Genomic DNA, 19,949 nt, shown 5'->3' on the forward strand with positions numbered 1-19,949 from the left:
AATTTTGAAAGCTGTTGCTGTTCACATCACAGATGATTTCGGGGAAACCTTTCCATTACCTTATTTGTGACCTTCATCTGGGCAGAATCGTTCAGAAGAGTGATCAGCGTGGTTCAGGTGAAAGGAGATACTAGCTGACACATTTTAAATGAGGCATTAGATGTCAGGTAGAAAGAATGTTGCATTTGTGCTATTTTCTTTGAGCTTCATCGCAGAGTGGGCCATTGAATGGAAAATGCACTTTGGAAGTTTCCCTGTTCTGAGAGGTTAAGGTGACAGTGGGCCTCATTACACGGTAGGCGGTAAGGGATTACCGGCACCGGTAATCCCTTACCGCCCTACTACGAGGTCCCTTAGCGGGTCCCTTCCCTAACGCCTGATTTTACCAGGCATTATGGAAGGGACCCGTTGAGGGACTTCAGAGCTAATAGCGGGCCCGTTATTAGCTCCATCCCCATTCCCATTGAGCCCTCTGGGTGCTCAAATGGGAATGGGGAATGGTTCCCGGAATGGGGATTTACCGGGTCACCCAAGGTCGGAATGACCCGGTAAGTCCCTATTCCGGGAACACGGACCCGGAATGCGGTAAGGGGGTAGCCATGGCGCTAATAGGCGCTAATAGGCTAATAGCGCCATGGCTACCGCCTACCATATAATGAGGCCCAGTGTCTCCTTATCTAACTTTGATACAGTCTGCGAGCCTCCACCTCCCACGGATTTCATTATGCTTTTTAATTATAAAAAAAAGCAATCCATGGCGATTCGTATTGAGATCTGCTGCCATTCATAAGGACATTGGCCGGCTTTTCTGTATTTTTACTGGTGAAGTAGGGAAAACGCCACGAAAACCATGGAACTTCCCGCATTTCCATGCCTTTTTCCACCTCAGTCGCCTGGAGTGGACTACAGACACAGTCGTGGAAGCAGTCCTTTTGGGGGGATACCGCTTCACTTAAGGGAGCCCGTGCGTATGAGCTCACAGAGGCTCGGTATTATTAGATATATCGATTCAATCCCTACGACCCACGGTCTCAACTCAGTGCTGCTCTGAGGCCTTCAGCTGTGACTGGAAATGTGAAAGGTGTGATGCCGAAGTTCCTACACCTGTGTCTTTGCATGCTGCTCTGTAAACACTTATGAAGAAGCCCGGATCTGTGCAGAGAGGTGTTGTGTGGAGCTGAAAGTGGAACACTGGTCGAGGTGCCTGGGATCGGGGCTCTCAGCATCTTGACTAAACATTCAACTACTTTGAGCCAGTTTAAGCAAACAACTATACCGTTTACTAATTCCAGTAAAACGAAGCACCCTTTCATCCCTTTGGAACCAGATCCACTCTTCCACTCTAGTCATTAGCTAAAAAGAAGGACATGTGCAGAGGATCAAGTGCAGCTATCTTCCTGACACGTCATGCCAACGTATTATTTTGCACGAGAAATCTTAATTATTGAATCTTCCTTCAAAGTGGTATTTGTGACCCTGAAATCTTTCAGCCTATTCCATTTGGAAAGAAAATAGGAATAACGATTTGGAAATATGTTTTTCTTACAATAAAATACAAATTGCTTCAGTATAAGATGAGTTTTTGCTGTCCTGCACATCGTAAGGCCGCGGCAGCAAAACCAGCATAGCGTGCAAGCTTGCAACAAGAATGTGTACCGCTTGCATGGATTTCCACGTATTGACACTGTCCACAACTGTGAAAAATTAGACACCCTGAGATTGCACGTCCATATGTGGTCATTTTCCCAGACCTCACTGCGAAGATTTGTTTGTGTCCTTTGCACAGGATTAGGACAGTTTTGCGGCCCGCGCCTTGTGATGTGCAATCCTGGAGAAACCTTGTTTCCTAAAGCCCATGATGTTTATGTAGCTACAACAGAGTTCTACCTGCTTCAAACACTGCACTGAAACTGCAGCGTTACATTGTTCACATCACACTCTACGATGGGGAAACGTTACAATAGGCATCTCTATCCACTCTTCAGGTGCAGTATTTGGACTGTGCATACTCGTGTATCACTTATGTGTAGGGCACTCTACAAGCACATTATTTACACACTCCAAAGGGCTGGCATAAGTGGGGCTCACAGAGTGGTGCAGAATTAGCAACTAGCAGCAGGCGCAACACATGCTAGTTTACACTCACAAAGGAGCAAATGCAACCCTAGCTTGTGTTCACTCCCTTATGAAATAAATTGAGATTTTGGAGCGTCCAAGTAATCTCTGGGACACATTAGCTGATTCATATTACATAAATATTTGCTCATGTCTTCCCTGATAGCAATTCAGTACTTCTTGTCCAACATTGCAATCGAGCAACAGTTAACTTAGCAAATTGGGAAAAAAACTGATGAACATTATGTTGCTACCTTAAATGCATGATAACGGAATGAAGTTGGATTGTATTATGCCTGGGGTAGTTTATACAGTTTTGAAATATTAAAATGATGTCATCAGCAGACCAGGTTAGCAAAGTAGTTCCGGCAAAACTCGACACAGCTGTCTTTGGGGTTGTTCAAGTCCCACGCGCATTTCTAAATTTGCTGCTAGCGGTTCATTAAAGGCCGCACAAAGACAAAATTAGGGCCCTGAGGCCCAGCTTGTTAGGGCAGTGTACTTGCTCCCTTCCATCTGACCAGTTGACATGTCCCACCGTCCTACTGTGGCCTTGCAAGCATTGGGTCATACTAACTGTATTTCCTATTTCTAGCAATTTTCCTCTGGAAATAGAATAAAATATGTAAAAAATACTTGTGGTTCTGTGGGAGCATGGGGATGGAGACAAAGGGAGCAATGTGGGGGTCCGGTGGTTAGTTTTCACCCCAAACATGACTGACAAAATGTCAGGGTTCACGAACATTTTGGGTCAGAGACACAGCAAATCTCTGTAGAGCACTCTTGGGGGAATTTGAGCATGCCTATTTGTAAAGATAAGCACAACCATAGGGGACCCAATGCTAGGATCAAATTCAAGACCCTTTCTATTGTCCACAAGGCCTTCTGGGGCCTGGGACCAAAATATCTCCAGCTTTCTCTCCCGAAGTATCTTCCTACTAGAGCCCTTCACTCCTCCACCTCCAACTCCTTGGGGGTCAGTCGCTTTTCTAAGCAACGAGCTGGAGGTAGATCTTTCTCTTTGTCGGGAGCCTCCCTCTGGAACAGCTTCCCTGTCTCTCTGAAACTTGGGCAGAACCACTAAGGTTCCGTAAGCAACTCGAGACTCTCCTCTTTGCTTCTGCCTTCTCTCTTCCGCTACGCTGCTGATCTCCTGTCTGATACCGCACTGGTTACCTGGCCACCCTCTGAACCACGGGCCCAGGTCCCTGCCCTCCCAGTTGCACACCTGTACTGCCCCCTGGCAGCCCTGCACTTGAGGGGCTGTATCTGTAACTCTACAGTCTCCCCACCTGCACTACACAGCACTTGTTGTTCTGCACTTAACCTTGCACTGCCACCTGCTGACCACACTTCTTGAATCTTGATGTTTAAACCCCATGTGCTGCACTTACCCTCCTCCCCTTCCCTCAGCACTGTTGTCCATTTTCTTCTCCCCTGCACTTGCTCGATCTCAATGCCACTGGGCCTGGTAACATTGTTGTCTTGTCTCCCACTCGTTTCCCCCTACCTTGCCTCGTTGCGCTTTCAAACACTTGTGTATGGGTGTGCTATGAATAAAATATCATATCATATCATAGTGAAATGATGAACTAGAATACCAGAAAACAGAGCGGAAATGTACAACGAAAGTTAATACATGGTATTCTTATTACGAGACCACATATGAGTTTATGCTTTGTTTATTCAGACATATACGAATATTTTCAAATAATGAAACAACATTGCATATAAACAGGGCCCTTTGAGCAACACATTTATCCATGAACACTTTAGATTTTTGTACAGCAGCCACATAACATTTTAGCAGATGCATAAAAAACAATGTCAACTAACGTCTGGCCCTGCTGTGTATATCGGCCAGTGTCCCCTCGCTGCTCTGCAGTGGTCTTCAGGTGGAAGAGTGACATCTCCTCGTGCATTGGATGCAGGATGTTCGGATGGTCCTATTTTTTGCAACGTTGCAGGATCTCGTGCTTCCAGTTTCATTGTCTTCACTGAATGGATTCATGCAGCACAACTCTCATGTGTATAAAGAGGCCCCACAGACGTTTCCTTGGTTACCTCGCAGTTGCCACGAATCGGATGTATATAACTCTTTCTTACAGCCAGCTTGCTCTGTACAGATCTATGATCCATTACATTGTTTTGGAAACCAGCCCCATGTCAGAACTCATTGTACTCCTGTCACACTTGAAAGCAGTTTTTGAAATTGCATACAATATTGAAAGATGTAATGCGCCCACGAGTATAAGCTAATGGCCCACTGTTGCCTCGGGGTTAGAATACACACTTGCAAGTGTCCTCTAAGCAGTTGGTTGAAATGCATGCATCAACAGAGGTGTCCTCTAAATGGGGGGTTGTAATGCATGCATCAACAGAGGTGTCCTCTAAGAAGCAGGTTGCAATGCATGCATAACCAGAGGTGCCCTCTAAGTGGGGGTTATAATGCATGCATCAACATAGGTTTTCTCTAAGTTGCAAGTTGTAATGTATGTATCAGCAACGGTGTCATCTAATCAGCAAGTTGTAAGGCATGTATCAACGGAGGTGTCCTCTAAGCAGTGGGTTGTAATGCATGCATCAACCGAGGGGTCTTCTAAGTTGCAAGTTGTAATGTATAGATCAAAAACGGTGCCCTCAAATCAGCTAGTTTTAAGGCATGCATCAGCAGAGGCGTTCTCTAAGCAGCAGTTTGTAATGCATGCATCAACTGACGTTTCATCTAAGCACTGGGTTGTAATGCATGCCTTAATAGAGGTACATATCAACAGAGGTATCCTTAGTAGCGTGGTGTAATGCATATATCAACTGAGGTGTCTTCTAGGCGGGGAGTTGTAATGCGTGCATCAGAAGTGGTGTCTTCTAAGTTGTAAGTTGTAATGTATGTATCAACAACGATGTCCTCTAAGCAGCAGGTTGTAAGGCATCCATCAACAGAGGTGTCCTCTAAGCAGTGGGTTTTAATGCATGCCGCAACATAGGTATTCCCTAAGCATCGGGTTGTAATGCATTCACCCACAGAGTTGTCCTCTGGCAGTGGTTGTAATGCATGCACCAACCCATTGAGAGCACGATGCTTGGTCTCTCCACCAAGCAGCGCGCTCCCTTTGCTCCTCAATGCCAGGCAGACCACACACATGGGTCCCTGCATGGCTTTTTCTTCATATACATCAGCTGCAAGTGCTGACACACACGTACATTCAATGTTGCCAACACTTGGGGTACACGTATCATCGAGAGGTCATACAACTGTGGCCCCAGCCCATACTACATCTTGCGCCCTGTGAGTCCAAGTGTACCGACAGACGTTTGCCTGTCTGGGATTTCTACATAACCGAGCTACCAGTACCAGGATGTATCATTTACGCACTGTGCATGCACACAGGCCGGCAGCAACACACACTAGCAGTAGGATTTCAAGATTGCTACAAATACATATGCCAATGATGATTTTGCCACCACTTTTGGTTTAAAATAAAACAGAGTGATTTAGCAGTTTGTTTTTCTGACCCCCCTACTTTGGTCTGTGTTCGGGAAGTCGTACAGAAAAATTTGAATGATTTGGGGCATTTTGGATTTCAGACTGCCCTCCACAGATAGGACTGTGTTAAGGAAGCTGGATAAATAGGTTCGACTGATTTAAGAACAAAGACACCCGTCTTTCTTACAGAAGTCAGGGTCAGCAGGACAAAAAGGATTACCCAATTAAATTATAGGCTATAGTTTTCAGTGCACACTGGGAAGTGAGCGGTGTTAATTTTGAATTTTAACAAAATTCACCCTGTAGTATTCAGCCAAATGGGGAATTGATTAAATTTACATTTTTAGTTAAATAGGCTAAGGATCTACACAGTCACCCCTGCCCCAATACAAAGGGCAATGATTTAAGGCAAGCAGATTCCCCCACCTTTTAGTTTCGAAGGGCTCAGTTCTACTTACATAGAAAACCTCTGTTTAAAGTTGAGGAAAGCCAGCTGCATCTCAAGACAATTGAAGAAGGGGTTATTATCGCTTTGGATAATGACCCACCGCCAAGTTAATCTCTGAAGTGAAACTGAGTGCCATGGGTTGGGGAAGGGCCATTATCTGATGCGATAATGACCCCACCCAAGGTCCATAAGCTATTAGCACATAGTGGTAAATGCAATACATGATTTTAGTTTTTGTGGTCAAGTAAACAATGTAAGTAAAGAAAATAAGCCACAGAGGTTTTCATTTAAATGTGGTTTCGTTTTGTATATTGAAATAACATGGTTGCGCTCATGAATTAAGCATTTTAATTCCAAACTTAGTTTAACGGAAACAGGTTTAGCATGAGTATGCATTTGGTGTTAAATTTGATGTTGTAGCAAAAAATGTCCTCTCAGAGAGGAAGTGTCTTGTTCAAAGAAATCTTAGCTGAGCATATTATTGTTGTTTCCCTGTCTGCCTAGAAAGAGGGAATGTTCCCATCAGTCAGTACAAGTAGTTATTGATTGCACTGAAACATTCAGACTGTCTGATAATTATAATGATCTCCATGTGCTAATAGTGTTTGTTTACCTTTAGAATCAAGGTTAACTTTATGGATCTGTTGATAGAGTATGTTTATACCTATCTGTGCGAACCTCTGTTACTTAGAAGTCTTTGAGTTTCAAAGGAAATGTGCACAACGCCTATATCCCCCTGCGCCTAAAACTTAAAGCGACCAATAGGAATTGGTTTGACTGTGGTGTAAACCTTGTTGGATCACGAAGGTGGCTTCTCCGAGCCCTCATCAGAGTAGATTCTCAAATAGTCTTTTAACAATGCAGGACCCCAAATGTTCTGTGTCAAAGACAATTTTCTTCGAGGGGGAGATGAATAGGTTAAGACAGTGGTTAACTCAAGATCGGTTAAATCATAGTTAAAATAATTGTGCTATTCCCAGGATTACATGTGAAGTGAAATGGTGCCATCTTATCCTCTGTGCCACCCGCAATCAAAACATATGTTTTAATGGTACTGCTGCAAATATAGAATAGTTAGTAAACATGGCCAGGATAGTTGCAATATTAGCCTACCTTCTGGGCTCATCATCCAGGGCAGGGAGTTGGATCAGGGTATCATTACATCTTCTCAATTAATGGTGCCCTCTGCATTATTTTCTTTCAAAAGCAGAAAAACAAGGAATGAGGCATAATTATAATTGTTCTTTTATAATGCGCTTAATACCAGTGATTGGTTTCTAAGCACAGGATCGGAATTTGAACCTGTGTTGTGCTGCATGCTCTTGCTTTCAAGACACATGTGTTACCCCTCAGCCATCCCTCCTCGCATGAGACTGCTTATTATTTGCTTTAAGGATTTGGTAGATGCAATTCTGCTTTTTGACAATAGGATAGGATAAATGATTTCCACTCTCCACGGCTTTGCCTCAGATTCCCGTTCACTATCCGAAGTTTGAGCTGGCTCTCTTGGTCTACCATGTAGGTGGCTGCTGTTAAGTCAAAAGGTAACAATGCTGCCGGAACTCTTAGTGTGAGGAAATGTTTTGAACTTATCTTTACTGTGAGTAATGTATTTTATCTTACTTGAGGTGTGTGTGTGTGTGTGTGTGTGTGCAGTCTGTATTTCTCTGGTACATCTGAATCCTGACTGGCAGCTGTAAAGTAGGTTGTTAATTTCTGCAGTCTGAAACCAGTTTCCAAAGTATTGTGATTCGTGGGCCCTCCCCGAAGACTGAGGTGAGATTTTAAGAACTCTGTGTTGTCAATGGGCCAGATTCTGGGGAAAATGTTGAGTGGTCCTTATGCTGGCATTTTCACATAGCAAACCTGGCCTAAATTCTTTAAGTGTGTTGGGAGGGGTGGCGGGGGGGGGGGGTGCCTGCCCAAGCCTTGTAATCCTGTATTGAATTTTTATAAGACAACATCACACGACAGCCAGAAGCTCCAGTGTTTAGAAAAATGAGGAAAGGCACCTTGAGACCTCTCTCCATCACTCCAAACAACTGTGTTCTCACAATTCACATTCATTCTCCACATTTGTCAGTGTGCAAGATGTGGAAAGAGAGAAAGGGAAAGAGAGCTGGTTCAGGGAGAAGCAAATGAGCAACAAAGCGAAGAGAATGTTTCCTTGGTTGTAATGAACACATCATGCCTTTCCTTTCCTTCCCCCAGAAGCTCACTGTCTCCCGAGCCCTGGTTCTCTCTAGGTTGGACTATTGTAATCGCCTCTTTCTAAATATACTGGCCTCTACTCGCCGCCCATTGCAACTAATCCAAAACAGGACTGTGAGTCTTGTCCTACGCCTCAAGCCCTGGGATCGTGTCTCTCCAGCCCTGAAATCTCTCCACTGGCTCCCAGTGGATGCAATGATTAAATTCAAAACCCTTTGCATTGTCCACAAGGCTTTCTGCAGCCTGGGTCTAAAAGACTGTCAGCTGTCCCTCCATAATTACCTCCCCTCCCGAGATCTTCACTCCTCTACCTCTAACTCCCTCAGGATTAGTCGTTTTTCAAAGAAACGAGCTAAGGGTAGGTCTCTGTCTTCGGCTGGGGCCTCCCTCTGGAACAGCCTCCCTGCAACTCTGAAACTAGAGGAGAACCATCTCTGGTTCCTGTAGCACCTCAAGACCTTCCTCTTTCTTCTGCCTTCATCCCTCCTAGCCCCTGCTGATCTTCTCCCTCTCGGCACCATGTACCTGGTCTACCCTCTGACTTCCAGAACCAGGTACCTGCTCACCCTGCCAACCACCCTAACTGCCTCCTGGCAATCCCTTGTACTGGGGTCTGTTTCTGTAACCATACAGTCCCTGTCCCCCCTCTTTCCTGCACTTATCAGACATACCCTGTCTGCTGCCTTATATCCATCACTTGTCACTAGCTGGCTGCACTACCACTATTTGTTGTCTTTTATTATTTATTTATTTATGTATTTATTTCTTTGCTCGGCACTTTCCACTCCCTCCTCCCTGCACTTTTTCCCCTTTCCCTCTCCCATGCACTTGTGCGTTCCCAATGTCACTGGGCCTAGTAAGACTGTTGTTTTTGTTCTTCCTTGTTCCCCTCCCTTGCCTCGTTGTGCTCTGAAACACTTGTGTACGAGTGTTATACAAATAAAATATCAATAGCAATAACAATCTCTGTTTTTTGGAAGTGAGCGGCCCTCTTCTTCCACCACTATTGTTGCTATTTCACTGTTGTTCATTGTACCAGTCATAATTTAACCCATTATTCAATTTGATTTTTTGCCAGTGGATATCCTGGCTCATGCCCTTCCCCGAGATTGTCTCCCTTTAGGGAAAGACAGAGTGACACCTTTGTTGAGAATATGCAATAAACAATGATAACACACAACCTCATCTGGCCTTATCTCAGTTTCTTCCTTCCGGCAGTGGTTAGGGTTAAAAATGTGCCACACAAGCAACCAAAATACCCAAACAATTACAGGTCTGGAGTTTAATCTGTGCAATCAATATATGGCCATGATGCATCATAATGCATATGGGACTAAAATAAGATGTGAGAATGCATGCAATAGATTGATTCCCAAACTACCGAAGGAGCATCTGGCCTCTATTACAGAAACGTCTCACTGTTGCGTGTGCGGTATCCAATGGAGTCTGCACTAGTGCCAAAACAAGTCTTCTCCAATATGGACCCTGAGTGCAAAAGTAACTCAGCCAATGTACAGTGTGTATTGAATGCATGATAGTGCATGTTAAGCTCCTAACTAGAATGGAAGGCGTGTCCATCCGTCACATGAAGCTGGCATGCAGCTCTTTCTGGCCAAAGAGCCCATGCTGATATCCTTGAGTGTTAAATACTGAATATTTGTATGAAACAGCACCCACTGAGCACCCACATTGGGTATTAAATAGGTACAAGAGTTAAAAGATTGCTAGACCGATTGATGGCATTCAATGCAGGTGCATGACATAGTCACAATTCATAGAGATAGCATGAAAACCTCACAAATTAATATGATTTGGATAAGATTCACGAGCACCAGTGGCAGAGCCAGGTGGGTAGTGGGGACTGGCCACCCAACCAGAGCTTCCCCCGGGTGCCTAGTACACTCCCCAGCCTCCCACTGGTGCACTATTACCCACCCGCCCCAGCACCAAAAGCTGCCTCTGACACTGACGAGCTCTCTGGTGTTGTGTGACAGGGCGAGACCCCAGCCCATCTCAAACAACAAAGGGATATCTGGAGTCTGCGGGCCTCATTACAAGTTTGGCGGTAGCCATGGAGCTATTAGCTCCATGGCTGCCTCCAAACCGGGCTCCTTTACCGGGTTCCTGCAATGAGGAATAACCGAGTCATTCCGACATAGGAGGGCCCGGGAATTCCTCCTTGCAGGAACCATTCCCCAATTCCCATTTGAGCCCCCATAGGCTCGATGGGAATAGGGAGGGAGGTAATAACGGGCAGATTACATCTGGCCCGTTATTACCTCCCTCTTCCCCTCGCGGGACCCGGAAAGGACGCCTGGGTTTACCAGGCATCTGATCCGGGTCCCGCAAAAGGAAGCTCGTAATCGGTGCTCCCGTAATGAAGGGGGCCGGTCCCGTACCAGCCTCCTTCATTACGGGAGCGCCACCCTTATAATGAGGCCCTACATGTCTATAGTCTACATGGTGTCTCAGCATCTTAAGGCACAAGTCCTACTATGTATCAGGTACAGATGAACGCTCACAAGGATCAGAAAGCTTTGTACGCTCACTCCTCCTAACAGGAGGAGCTTCCATTTCCTGTCCTCTGTGCATATGCATATATAAAATGGGCCATGTGCTGATGGGTCTCGCTTCAGAGCACTATGTGTTGAGAGAACAGGTTCAAGTGAGAAGGAAGGATACCTATTTGGGGGGATGTATCCCTTCCATTCATTTTATATATTTATTTATTTATTTGCATTTATCAAGCGCGTTTGCAGCCCATAAGGCATTGAGGCGCTGTTACAGATGATAAACAGACTAGATTTACAGGCGGGTGCCCAATGGGCTCATGGTTACACGGTAACAAACAAATATGCAGGGAATTGTTCAAACCAACTCGTGATAGATATTCTGTTTAGACAAAGAGTCTAGTTTTAATAGCCTTACGGAAGGCTAGGTGTGATTCAATCAGTCTTAGGTGAGGTGGCAGGGCATTCCAGTGCGTGGCTGCTTGGGTGAGGAAGCTGGAGCTTCCAGCGCGCACCTTTCGTGAAGTGGGTGTGACAATCGTGTTGGCATAGAGTGATCTTAGGGGTCTGGTGGCCATGTGCCTGATGATTCTGTCGGTCAGGTAAGGCGGGGCGAGCTCGTGGAGGCATTTGTGGGTGAGGGCAAGCGTTTTAAAGACAATTCTCTCTTTGACAGGGAGCCAGTGTGCTTGCCTTCTGATTTCAGAGATGTGGTCTCTTCTGGTGGTACCTGTGGCTGCCCTGAGTGCATTGTTCAGCCACGAGATTGCAGCCTACAATATTCTTAGGTTGTTTGCAGAACTGTCTTTACCGTCACATGTAAAGTTGTAAGAATTCCACTTCCAAAACAAGGGTGCAAGAAGCCGAGCATCTACTTGTGCCCCACGGGAACAGGGTGGGAGTCTCCAGTAACACTACAAGACCAGCAGCATCACTGGTCTCACTGCTGGTGATGCAGAGGAGGATGGCCTAGCAAACCCAGAAGGGGGAACCTACTTCTGCGGCGTCACCATACATGTGGCCCCAATAGTGGACCCGGTCGGTGTTCTTAAGAACATCCCATGGGCGTATTCTCAGCATTATTCCATGCTTCTGCAAGTTATGGGACAGAGGTAGTCTTGGTTTGAAAAGGTTTACATGCCAGAATCTATGTATCAGGTAGTGCTGGTGCACCGTACCCAAGGCAAGCAACCAAAAAACAAGGTCCTTCAAGTAGGAGAAACAATGAAGTCGCGCAGGGCCCCTCTGTTTTTATTTTAGAAGTGAAACTCTAAAACAAGTACCCCAATCCATAACTTTTTTGAGCAACTTAGCAATAGCACACATGTTCTGGTTTCTTAAACAATTGCAATTTTTTTTTGTTGTTGTTATGTCTTAATTTGAGTAGGGGCATGCCCCTCATATGGCTTTCTCTAGGAGCACCAATTAACAAATGTGTCTCTCGAAAGATTTGTGCTGTTGCATCTTGGCTAGAGTTTATATTTATGATTAGAAATATGTGTATGTGTCGATTGCAACACATGTAGAGCTCACATGTGTTTACATTGTCTGTATTCTGTTGGCTAAGCAATATGTTGGTGCTATGACATGTTAGGGAGTGGCTCAAAGACTTGAATTATGCAGAACCAAGCCAGTATGGTGTACAATTTGAGAACATTAAGAAAGATCTTCCTTCTGGCAATAGCATGAGTTCAAAATTAAATGTTGCAGAGAAACTGATTTTGTTTCTTTGATTTCTCATGCCAGGTGGTTGACCAGATAGACACGCTGACGTCAGACCTACAGCTGGAGGAAGAAATGACTGACAGCTCGAAAACAGACACAATGAACAGTAGCTCAAGTAGCACAACTGCGTCCAGTTTGGACAAGATCAAAGTACGTGCAAACACCCCACTCATCAAGCCTCCTGCTCATCCAACAGCCATCTTGACGGTGCTTAGGAAACCGAATCCACCACCACCACCACCAAGGTTGACGCCAGTGAAATGTGAAGGTTCCCACAGATCCCTTCCACCAGCCATTCCGGTAAAGACTAATGGGACGCTGCTACGAAATGGAGGATTGCCAGGAGGCCCAAAGAGAATTCCCAATGGAGATGTTTGTTCTGTACCGAGTAGTAACTTTGATAAGATTCCACTCCATACTTTAACACATAGGCCTGAGAAGGACAGGTGTCCTCAAACCACAACCAGGGAGCGGGTACGTTTTAGTGAAAAAGTGCAGTATCATGGTTACTGCCCGGATTGTGACGTTCGCTACGACATGAAGAACAGGGAAGTACATTTGCACAGTGAGCCCGCCCGCTTACTGGATAAACTGCCCCACCATTGTCCACCTGTGCCGCCGCCTCCCCCTTTGCCATCACTTCCTCTTGAAAATGGAGGACTAGGAGTAAGCCAGAGTAACAGCTTCCCACCTCTCAGGCCTGTAACTGTACCTCCTCCCACCGCACCAAAACCACAGAAGACCATCTTGAGGAAGTCCACTACGACGACCGTGTGATGTTTGCCACTTAAAAAACCTTTTCTTTTGTTTACGTAAAGATGAAACATGAGCACTTTCTAATCAAGCAATAAAAATGGCCAACAACATTACAACTTTATTAAGTGAAGTGGCATTTCAAGCATACGGTAAGTAGGAATAAACACTATTCTTGATTAAATTGACCTTCATGTACATTGTACTAAATGTTTATTATAATTCTACGATGTTCAGGACATACTTATTGCCCTATTAACGGTTATTGGAACATAGCTCTGCACAAAGGAGGGGTCTACGTCAAATGCAAAGCATGTACTAGATAGATTACCAGTTAGTATTATTTAATTCCAGTGTATATTACAAAATATTAATTGGAGTCTTAGTGTGTAGGTGTGAACGTTTGACCCACTGGCAATTGTCAAGGCATGTCTTTGTTATTTAGATTCATAAACTTAAAGTATACTGTTCAGTGATTCTTTACTAATGTTAACACCCACATCACAGGCTCATTGCAGATCTAAAATGCACGACACACATATGCACAGATGTCAAATGCAAAGGTATTGTGAAGGAAAGGTGGATTTGGTATGTTTACTTATCGTCATTCTGTGGCATTGTAATGTCCGGTTCCCTTTGCCAGATACGCTTGCGTTCAGGGAATTAGCAGTGAGAGAAAGGCCATGGAAACCACGTGTCCACGTGGGTAGAGACTGCACATAGGTTCCCCAGTGACAACAAAGGGAGGGGCTTGCTTACTGTCTGACACTTGTCGTGGAGCCTCATCACATTCAACCAGGATGATTTTCTTTAAGCTTCTTGCTAAAGCTGCAGGTGACCCTGTGGGCGTGTTAAGTGTGAAAACATGTTACGCTCATGATTAATAGACTTCAGTGGACTCCCAGGGGACAGGGACATTGTGCAGAAGCACTGGACGATCGAACTAGGAGCAACCTTACCGAAGTATTGCAATTAAGCTGGAAGCACCATTGGACGTTGGATTGCTGTCCTTGTTTAGATCCGCATGGCCCAGCTCACAAAAATGTCCACTAGAGCGCATGAGGCGCCGCCCGTGAGAATCTCTGGTTGGCACCTGTTACCTCAGTCATCTGATCAGGAGATAAGGGCAGGGTGTTTCTCACTCTTGGGGGGAGGGGGGTCACTGAAGTACTTTAGGAAGTAAAATATGCACTTCTGGCAAGCAGAATGTATTGTTTGCCAAATGTAGCAACAATTGACTTATCATTCCATCGTTTGCCTTAAATGTGTTCTGCACATCAGTGGTGGGTATTTCGCTGTACAGTAGCTTGAATTTACTAAACCTGAACTTGGAAAGAAATCTGGAAAAGAAGGGAGTATTTCTTAGATGCTGTCTAGTACATCTTTGTGAATCACAGTTGCAGCCATCTCCAGACTCGTGCTAGGCTTTGTGAATTCGATATAAGGTAGATAGTGCCAATCACGATGCCCACGGGCGCCTGCGCCTTTGCTCAAGTGCAAGCATTATTTGAAGTAAAGCCATTATGTTTGTAGATCATTGTAAATCAGTCCCCCTATAATCAAACGCTGCAATGAAGTAAACACCATTCCACCTGCTTTGGATATATTCCAGTTGTTGATTTGCTTAAATTGTGCTGACATTTTGTGGCAACAGAGGTGCAGGCACTCATTGTTACGATGGATTTCTAAAGTCTGACCTTGTGGGTAGAAGTTTAGCAGGCCACCCTAGTTTAGTGGAACAGGGGAACCTTCTGGACAAGCCAGACCAATCAAGGTTGCTTGGCAGGAAGTCAAGATTAGGTCTCAGGAGTGGTGAGAGTGATCGGAAGACCACAATAAGCACACACAGTAACGAGCCACAGAATAAGACAGGTGTATATTAAAAAAAATATATAAATTTATTATAGGCCTCATAATCAAACACGAATAACCACAGTAATAGAGAAACAGTTACCACATAAGAGTATCACTATGTAACATATATAGAATTGCTTTTATCCTAATTGAAGAAAGGGAAAAATACATCCACAACCTGTAACAGAAAGGGGGTTAACACAATTATTGCATTGGGCAATCTTCAGAATCAAAATCCTTCCACTGGAAAGTACAGCAGTGCGTTTACAAAGCGCGGACGTGTGTCAGGAGCGAAAACGGTACCTCTTCAGGGAAATGTAGCAATTCAGGAAGGGGCTGGAGGTGATGAAGAATAAAGTTCCACTATTCGAGGAGGGTATACCCTTGCAGGCGGAGCAATTATCAACTTTTGGGAATAGCTAGGGAGCGCAGGATAGCCCAGCCAAAGTGAGGATCTTTTAAGGGATTCTCGTGCGTAAAAATATATCAGTTGTGCCAGGGGCTACCGGTAAGTGAAGCAAGTACTCACCGCCCCTTGGCACAGGTCAGACCAAACTTGCCCAGTTTAGTCAAGGTTCCTTGTAGGTTCGAGTCCTGCAGTTTCTCGGTGCTCCTGGTTTCAGCGGCTGATGGACAGGAAGATCTTCTGTGATGGAACAGTAGCCTTTTCTCAGATCACGAAGAAGAATGGAAAATGGAAAAAAAAATCTGGTGCAGCAATCTTCAGGGCACAGGAGAGCAGGTAGGCAAAGCACCTACAGTGACTGTCAGCACAGTGTAGTGACGTAGGGATCACATAGGCTTGCAGCGTGACATACTCCTAGATCACGACCCAGAGGATCTAGGACTATGAAATTTAGTGGGAGAGGGCAGAGGACCACAAGCTAGCGATTCTCCAAGTCTCGAGTCATAACTCAGGACAGCGGCGCTCCTATGCGATATGCCGGGATAGAGCTGGTCAGACCACTGGACGGCCCAGGAGCACTTTAGAGAAGGCTCTTTTGCAGGCCTTCTAGGATCGATGACAAAAGCAGGGGTCCAACGGGACAGCAGTGGACATAGGGTGCCAAACATTCCAGTGCCTCTAGGGTGGTTATTTGGGTCTGCTTCAGCGTTTCAGGATACTTGGCTCCTTCTGTAGTTCGGTATGAACTTCATTGGATCGCCCTGGAATCGATACAGCACCCCTTCTCTTAACGAAGATTAGTTTTGCTCTCAAATCTGGGATAACCAATGGAAGATCTGCTTTCTTGCATGCACACCAGAGTGGTCCAATCAGGGACGACGGTGGTCTCAGTCATTCAGGCATACCAGACATCCTGGCACTAGTAGTGTGGATTAGGACCAGACAGTCCCGATCCTCTTCCTGGGCACTAGCACACGTGACATGCAGGATCCCGCAAAAGATGTGGTTTTCGTGGGAGGTTGCATGCCCACATAAGGAAGTCCCAGGTCAGCTCGACCTGGGTGCAGGCTAAGGATAAGATGGTCAAAGGACAGAACAAAGGACTTCATGGCACGGCCATTTTCAGCACGGGACACTGTCAGGGACCAAACGCGATAAATGCGGTATGGTACAATAAAAGGAATGAAAAATACCAGTAAAGCAAACTGCTTCCACCGTTCATCCTAGGCACACTTGTATAACCACCAAAAAATCCTTAGTGCGTGTCTAGGAGCATTAAATGAAAATACCCCTGTGCGCGGTGCTGTGAGGTACTTGGCACACAGATAAGTGATCAAGAAATGGCAAAAAAGTCAATGACTAAGGGAAACATAGTTTCCCAGTACTGACAGCCTGAAGGATGTGTCAGTTTCCCCATAATTAGCGAAAGCCCAGGGGAGCGCAGCAGAAGGCTGTGCTCCATTGGAAATAGTCAGGTTAGGTCAGTCAAACAGAAGCAAAAGGTTTGGGGGGACCATAATGTGGAGGGAAAAATGCACTTATAGAGCTCTTGCCTAGCACTCATTAGTAACGTTCTTTGTCTATTGAGGCATCCATATTGCACTGATTTATTTTGTAAAGGATTCTGATGCTTTCACAGTCGATTAGATTTGCATAAAGAAGAGGAAGACACAAATACATGAGTCAGACTTGGCATGTGTAAACATGCATATTATTAGTAGGTTCATATTAACTTTTGTTTTAAATGATGCAAATAAGTTAATTACTTACTGAATTATTGATTAAAAACAACCATTAAAATGGAATTTTCAGGGCAAGTCAACTCCTCAAATCTGGCACTGTCACCAAGGAGATGTTTATTGTTCCTACACAGAGCATTTAGTTCTGTTTGTCTAATGAAAGCCCTCAGCACCATGTTGGATGATTACCAATATAAGCCACATCAGACTGTAGAGGTCATCTGTAAGATAAAATACACAATGCCAGGTTCACTCACTAGACACACATGCAAAAAAGCCCCTTACTTATAATTTATGAAAGCTGATCTCCAGAGACATCCAAAAGCACAAAATGTTTACCCCTTTGACTCCAACGGACGTTCTCAGCCCCTAGCCAAAGCACACACACACTGCTAGCACAAGGTACCCTCCCTGTGTACAGAACGCCATCCATGCACTGTACACTTCACACAAAGAATGCTCACACGCAGAGCTCACGGCACTTCTGATGTGCAACCTCAACACAAAGCACTGCAATATTTCCTTCCAGTGTTCTCCTAACTTTCCAACCTCCACTGACTATCTTTCAGATCTACCAGAGCACCTAGAGACCAGGCAAATGGCAGTGGTGTGCATGTGGTGTAAATCCCAATAAAATAGCCTAACAAGTCTTAATATTGCCAAATACAAGGGTGCTCATTTTATTGATCTTGTAAGCATGAGCGTTTGAACGGATGGGCCTGCATTTGAGCATGTGACCTTATTTTTACAAGAAGGCACATGCAAGCAATTCTTTAGTCCAATAACCTGCCTACAGGTCCCTAAGTCAATGGGCCTCATTACGAGGTAGGTGGTAAGGGATTACCGGCACCGGTTAGGACACCGGTGCCGGTAATCCCATACCACCCTATTCCGAGGTCCCTTAGCGGGTCCCTTCCATAACTCCTGGTTTTACCAGGTGTTATGGAAGGGACCCGTTAAGGGACTTCAGAGCTAATAATGGTACCGCAAATTGCAGTACCGTTATTAGCTCCATCCCCATTCCCATTGAGCCCTATGGGGGCTTGAATGGGAATGGGGAATGGTTCCCGGAATGGGGATTTACCGGGTCCTCCAAGGTTGGAATGACCCGGTAAGTCCCTATTTTGGGGACCCGGAATGCGGTAAGGGGGTAGCCATGGTGCTTATAGCACCATGGCTACCTCCTACCTCATAATGAAGCCCAATGTGTCATTTGTGACTTGATCTGATATCAATTTAAAAATAAAGCAAATTATCTGTGTTTTTAAGATTTGCATGGACACACATGAAGTGTTATGGTCAGGCAACAAAGGCAGTGGTCATGGTTGATGGATACCAAACGTACAAAAAAGACCTTGTAATTGGTGTTGTGGCACTTTAAATAATTAAAGCTAAACTGCCACAAATAGTGGATCCTCAAACATAGTCCAAATTAGGATTTTCGTTTTAGAGGGTCTTTTGAGAGTCGGCAATATTTTTGGAAGAAGCAAGAGGCAAGCCTTATTCTAAGTGAACTTTGTATGAAGCAGAGAACACCCTGGTTGATATGTCTGACTTTAACCATAATTTCCTGAGTGGAGTGCCGTTACTGATTAAATGGTGCTAAAGGTTGTAATGAAACTAGTGGGCCATGTACTTGCCCTCTGGTGGGATTGAACCAGAGTTTGAGGTCATGTCGGAGGCAGAGCTGAACACTGGCTGAGGGGTCATGTACCTTCTGGAAAAGGCAGTGGCTCTTCCCCAGCCTGGGATCACTTGTATTTGACATTGTTTCCCACTGTGACAGGTACTGATGACCCTGTAGGCTATTAGTTAGAAAAGTAGGAAGTCAATCCAGTGCCTCTCAAAATCACTTTGAAGGATGTGGAAGGTGCCCACCACCTGCTTGGCTTGTTTAATTTCTGTATATAATAAACAAGGGATACCTGATATAGATCTACGGTCCACCAGGTGAGTATGCATGGCAAACAAAAAAATTAGACCAATAGAAACAAAGATGACAGGATTCTGTATAATTATTATCAAATCCTATCAATACATGATATTTATTTCAAGTTCTGAACACAATTCTTTTACATCTCACAACACAGTAAAAACGCTCGAGAAAACTTTTTCCCATCATTCACAACTCATTCATATCTCATATACACCACCTTCATACCAACAAATATTCCTAATCTGGGTATTTATTGTTCCCATAACCTAGTAAGAAACCATTAAATCAAACTCAAAACTCATATGTTTTTTAGATGTGTCTCTCTGTATATTTTACAGGAGTTGTATGTCTGTCGACAGGTGTTTCGGTTGTAGTTCCCTATGGGCGGAAAACAACTTGCCCTGATATTCTAGCCAGCCTTCATCAGGACGGAGTGTAACTGTCCAATATACGTTGCCTCTAGAGTGGAAAAGGATGAGCCCCAAGATCTACAAAATAATAATAATAAACTAATTATAATCTATTCCTACAACGCTTGTCATTTTGTGCAATTTACATAATACATTTAATGAGTGTGAACAGCAACATCTCAATCTTTTTCTCATATCTGACTCACCTCCACTGGATTTCAGAGGGCGGTCACTTGATAGTGGGATTAATCCCTATTGTGTGTTCTGTAGCATAGTACATTGAATACTGTATACACTCCTACAGGATAGAAACAAACACAATGGTTTGTTATGCAGCTACGACTAGTCAATCATTATG

General features: G+C 44.6%; 1 protein-coding gene across 1 annotated transcript in view; it reads left to right on the top strand.

The window, feature by feature from the left end:
• PRR16 (proline rich 16) overlaps positions 1–19,949 on the top strand; it is a 1,369,205-nt gene that overhangs the window by 936,253 nt on the left and 413,003 nt on the right. The window contains exon 2 of the mRNA XM_069625565.1: positions 12,515–13,398. Within this exon, the coding sequence (XP_069481666.1) occupies positions 12,515–13,270 (756 nt within the window). The 3' untranslated portion in view covers positions 13,271–13,398. The remainder of the gene's footprint in view (positions 1–12,514; positions 13,399–19,949) is intronic.

This window comes from Ambystoma mexicanum, chromosome 6p (genome assembly GCF_040938575.1).
Source record: "Ambystoma mexicanum isolate Mex_15411 chromosome 6p, UKY_AmexF1_1, whole genome shotgun sequence".
Taxonomy (NCBI): Eukaryota; Metazoa; Chordata; class Amphibia; order Caudata; family Ambystomatidae; genus Ambystoma; species Ambystoma mexicanum.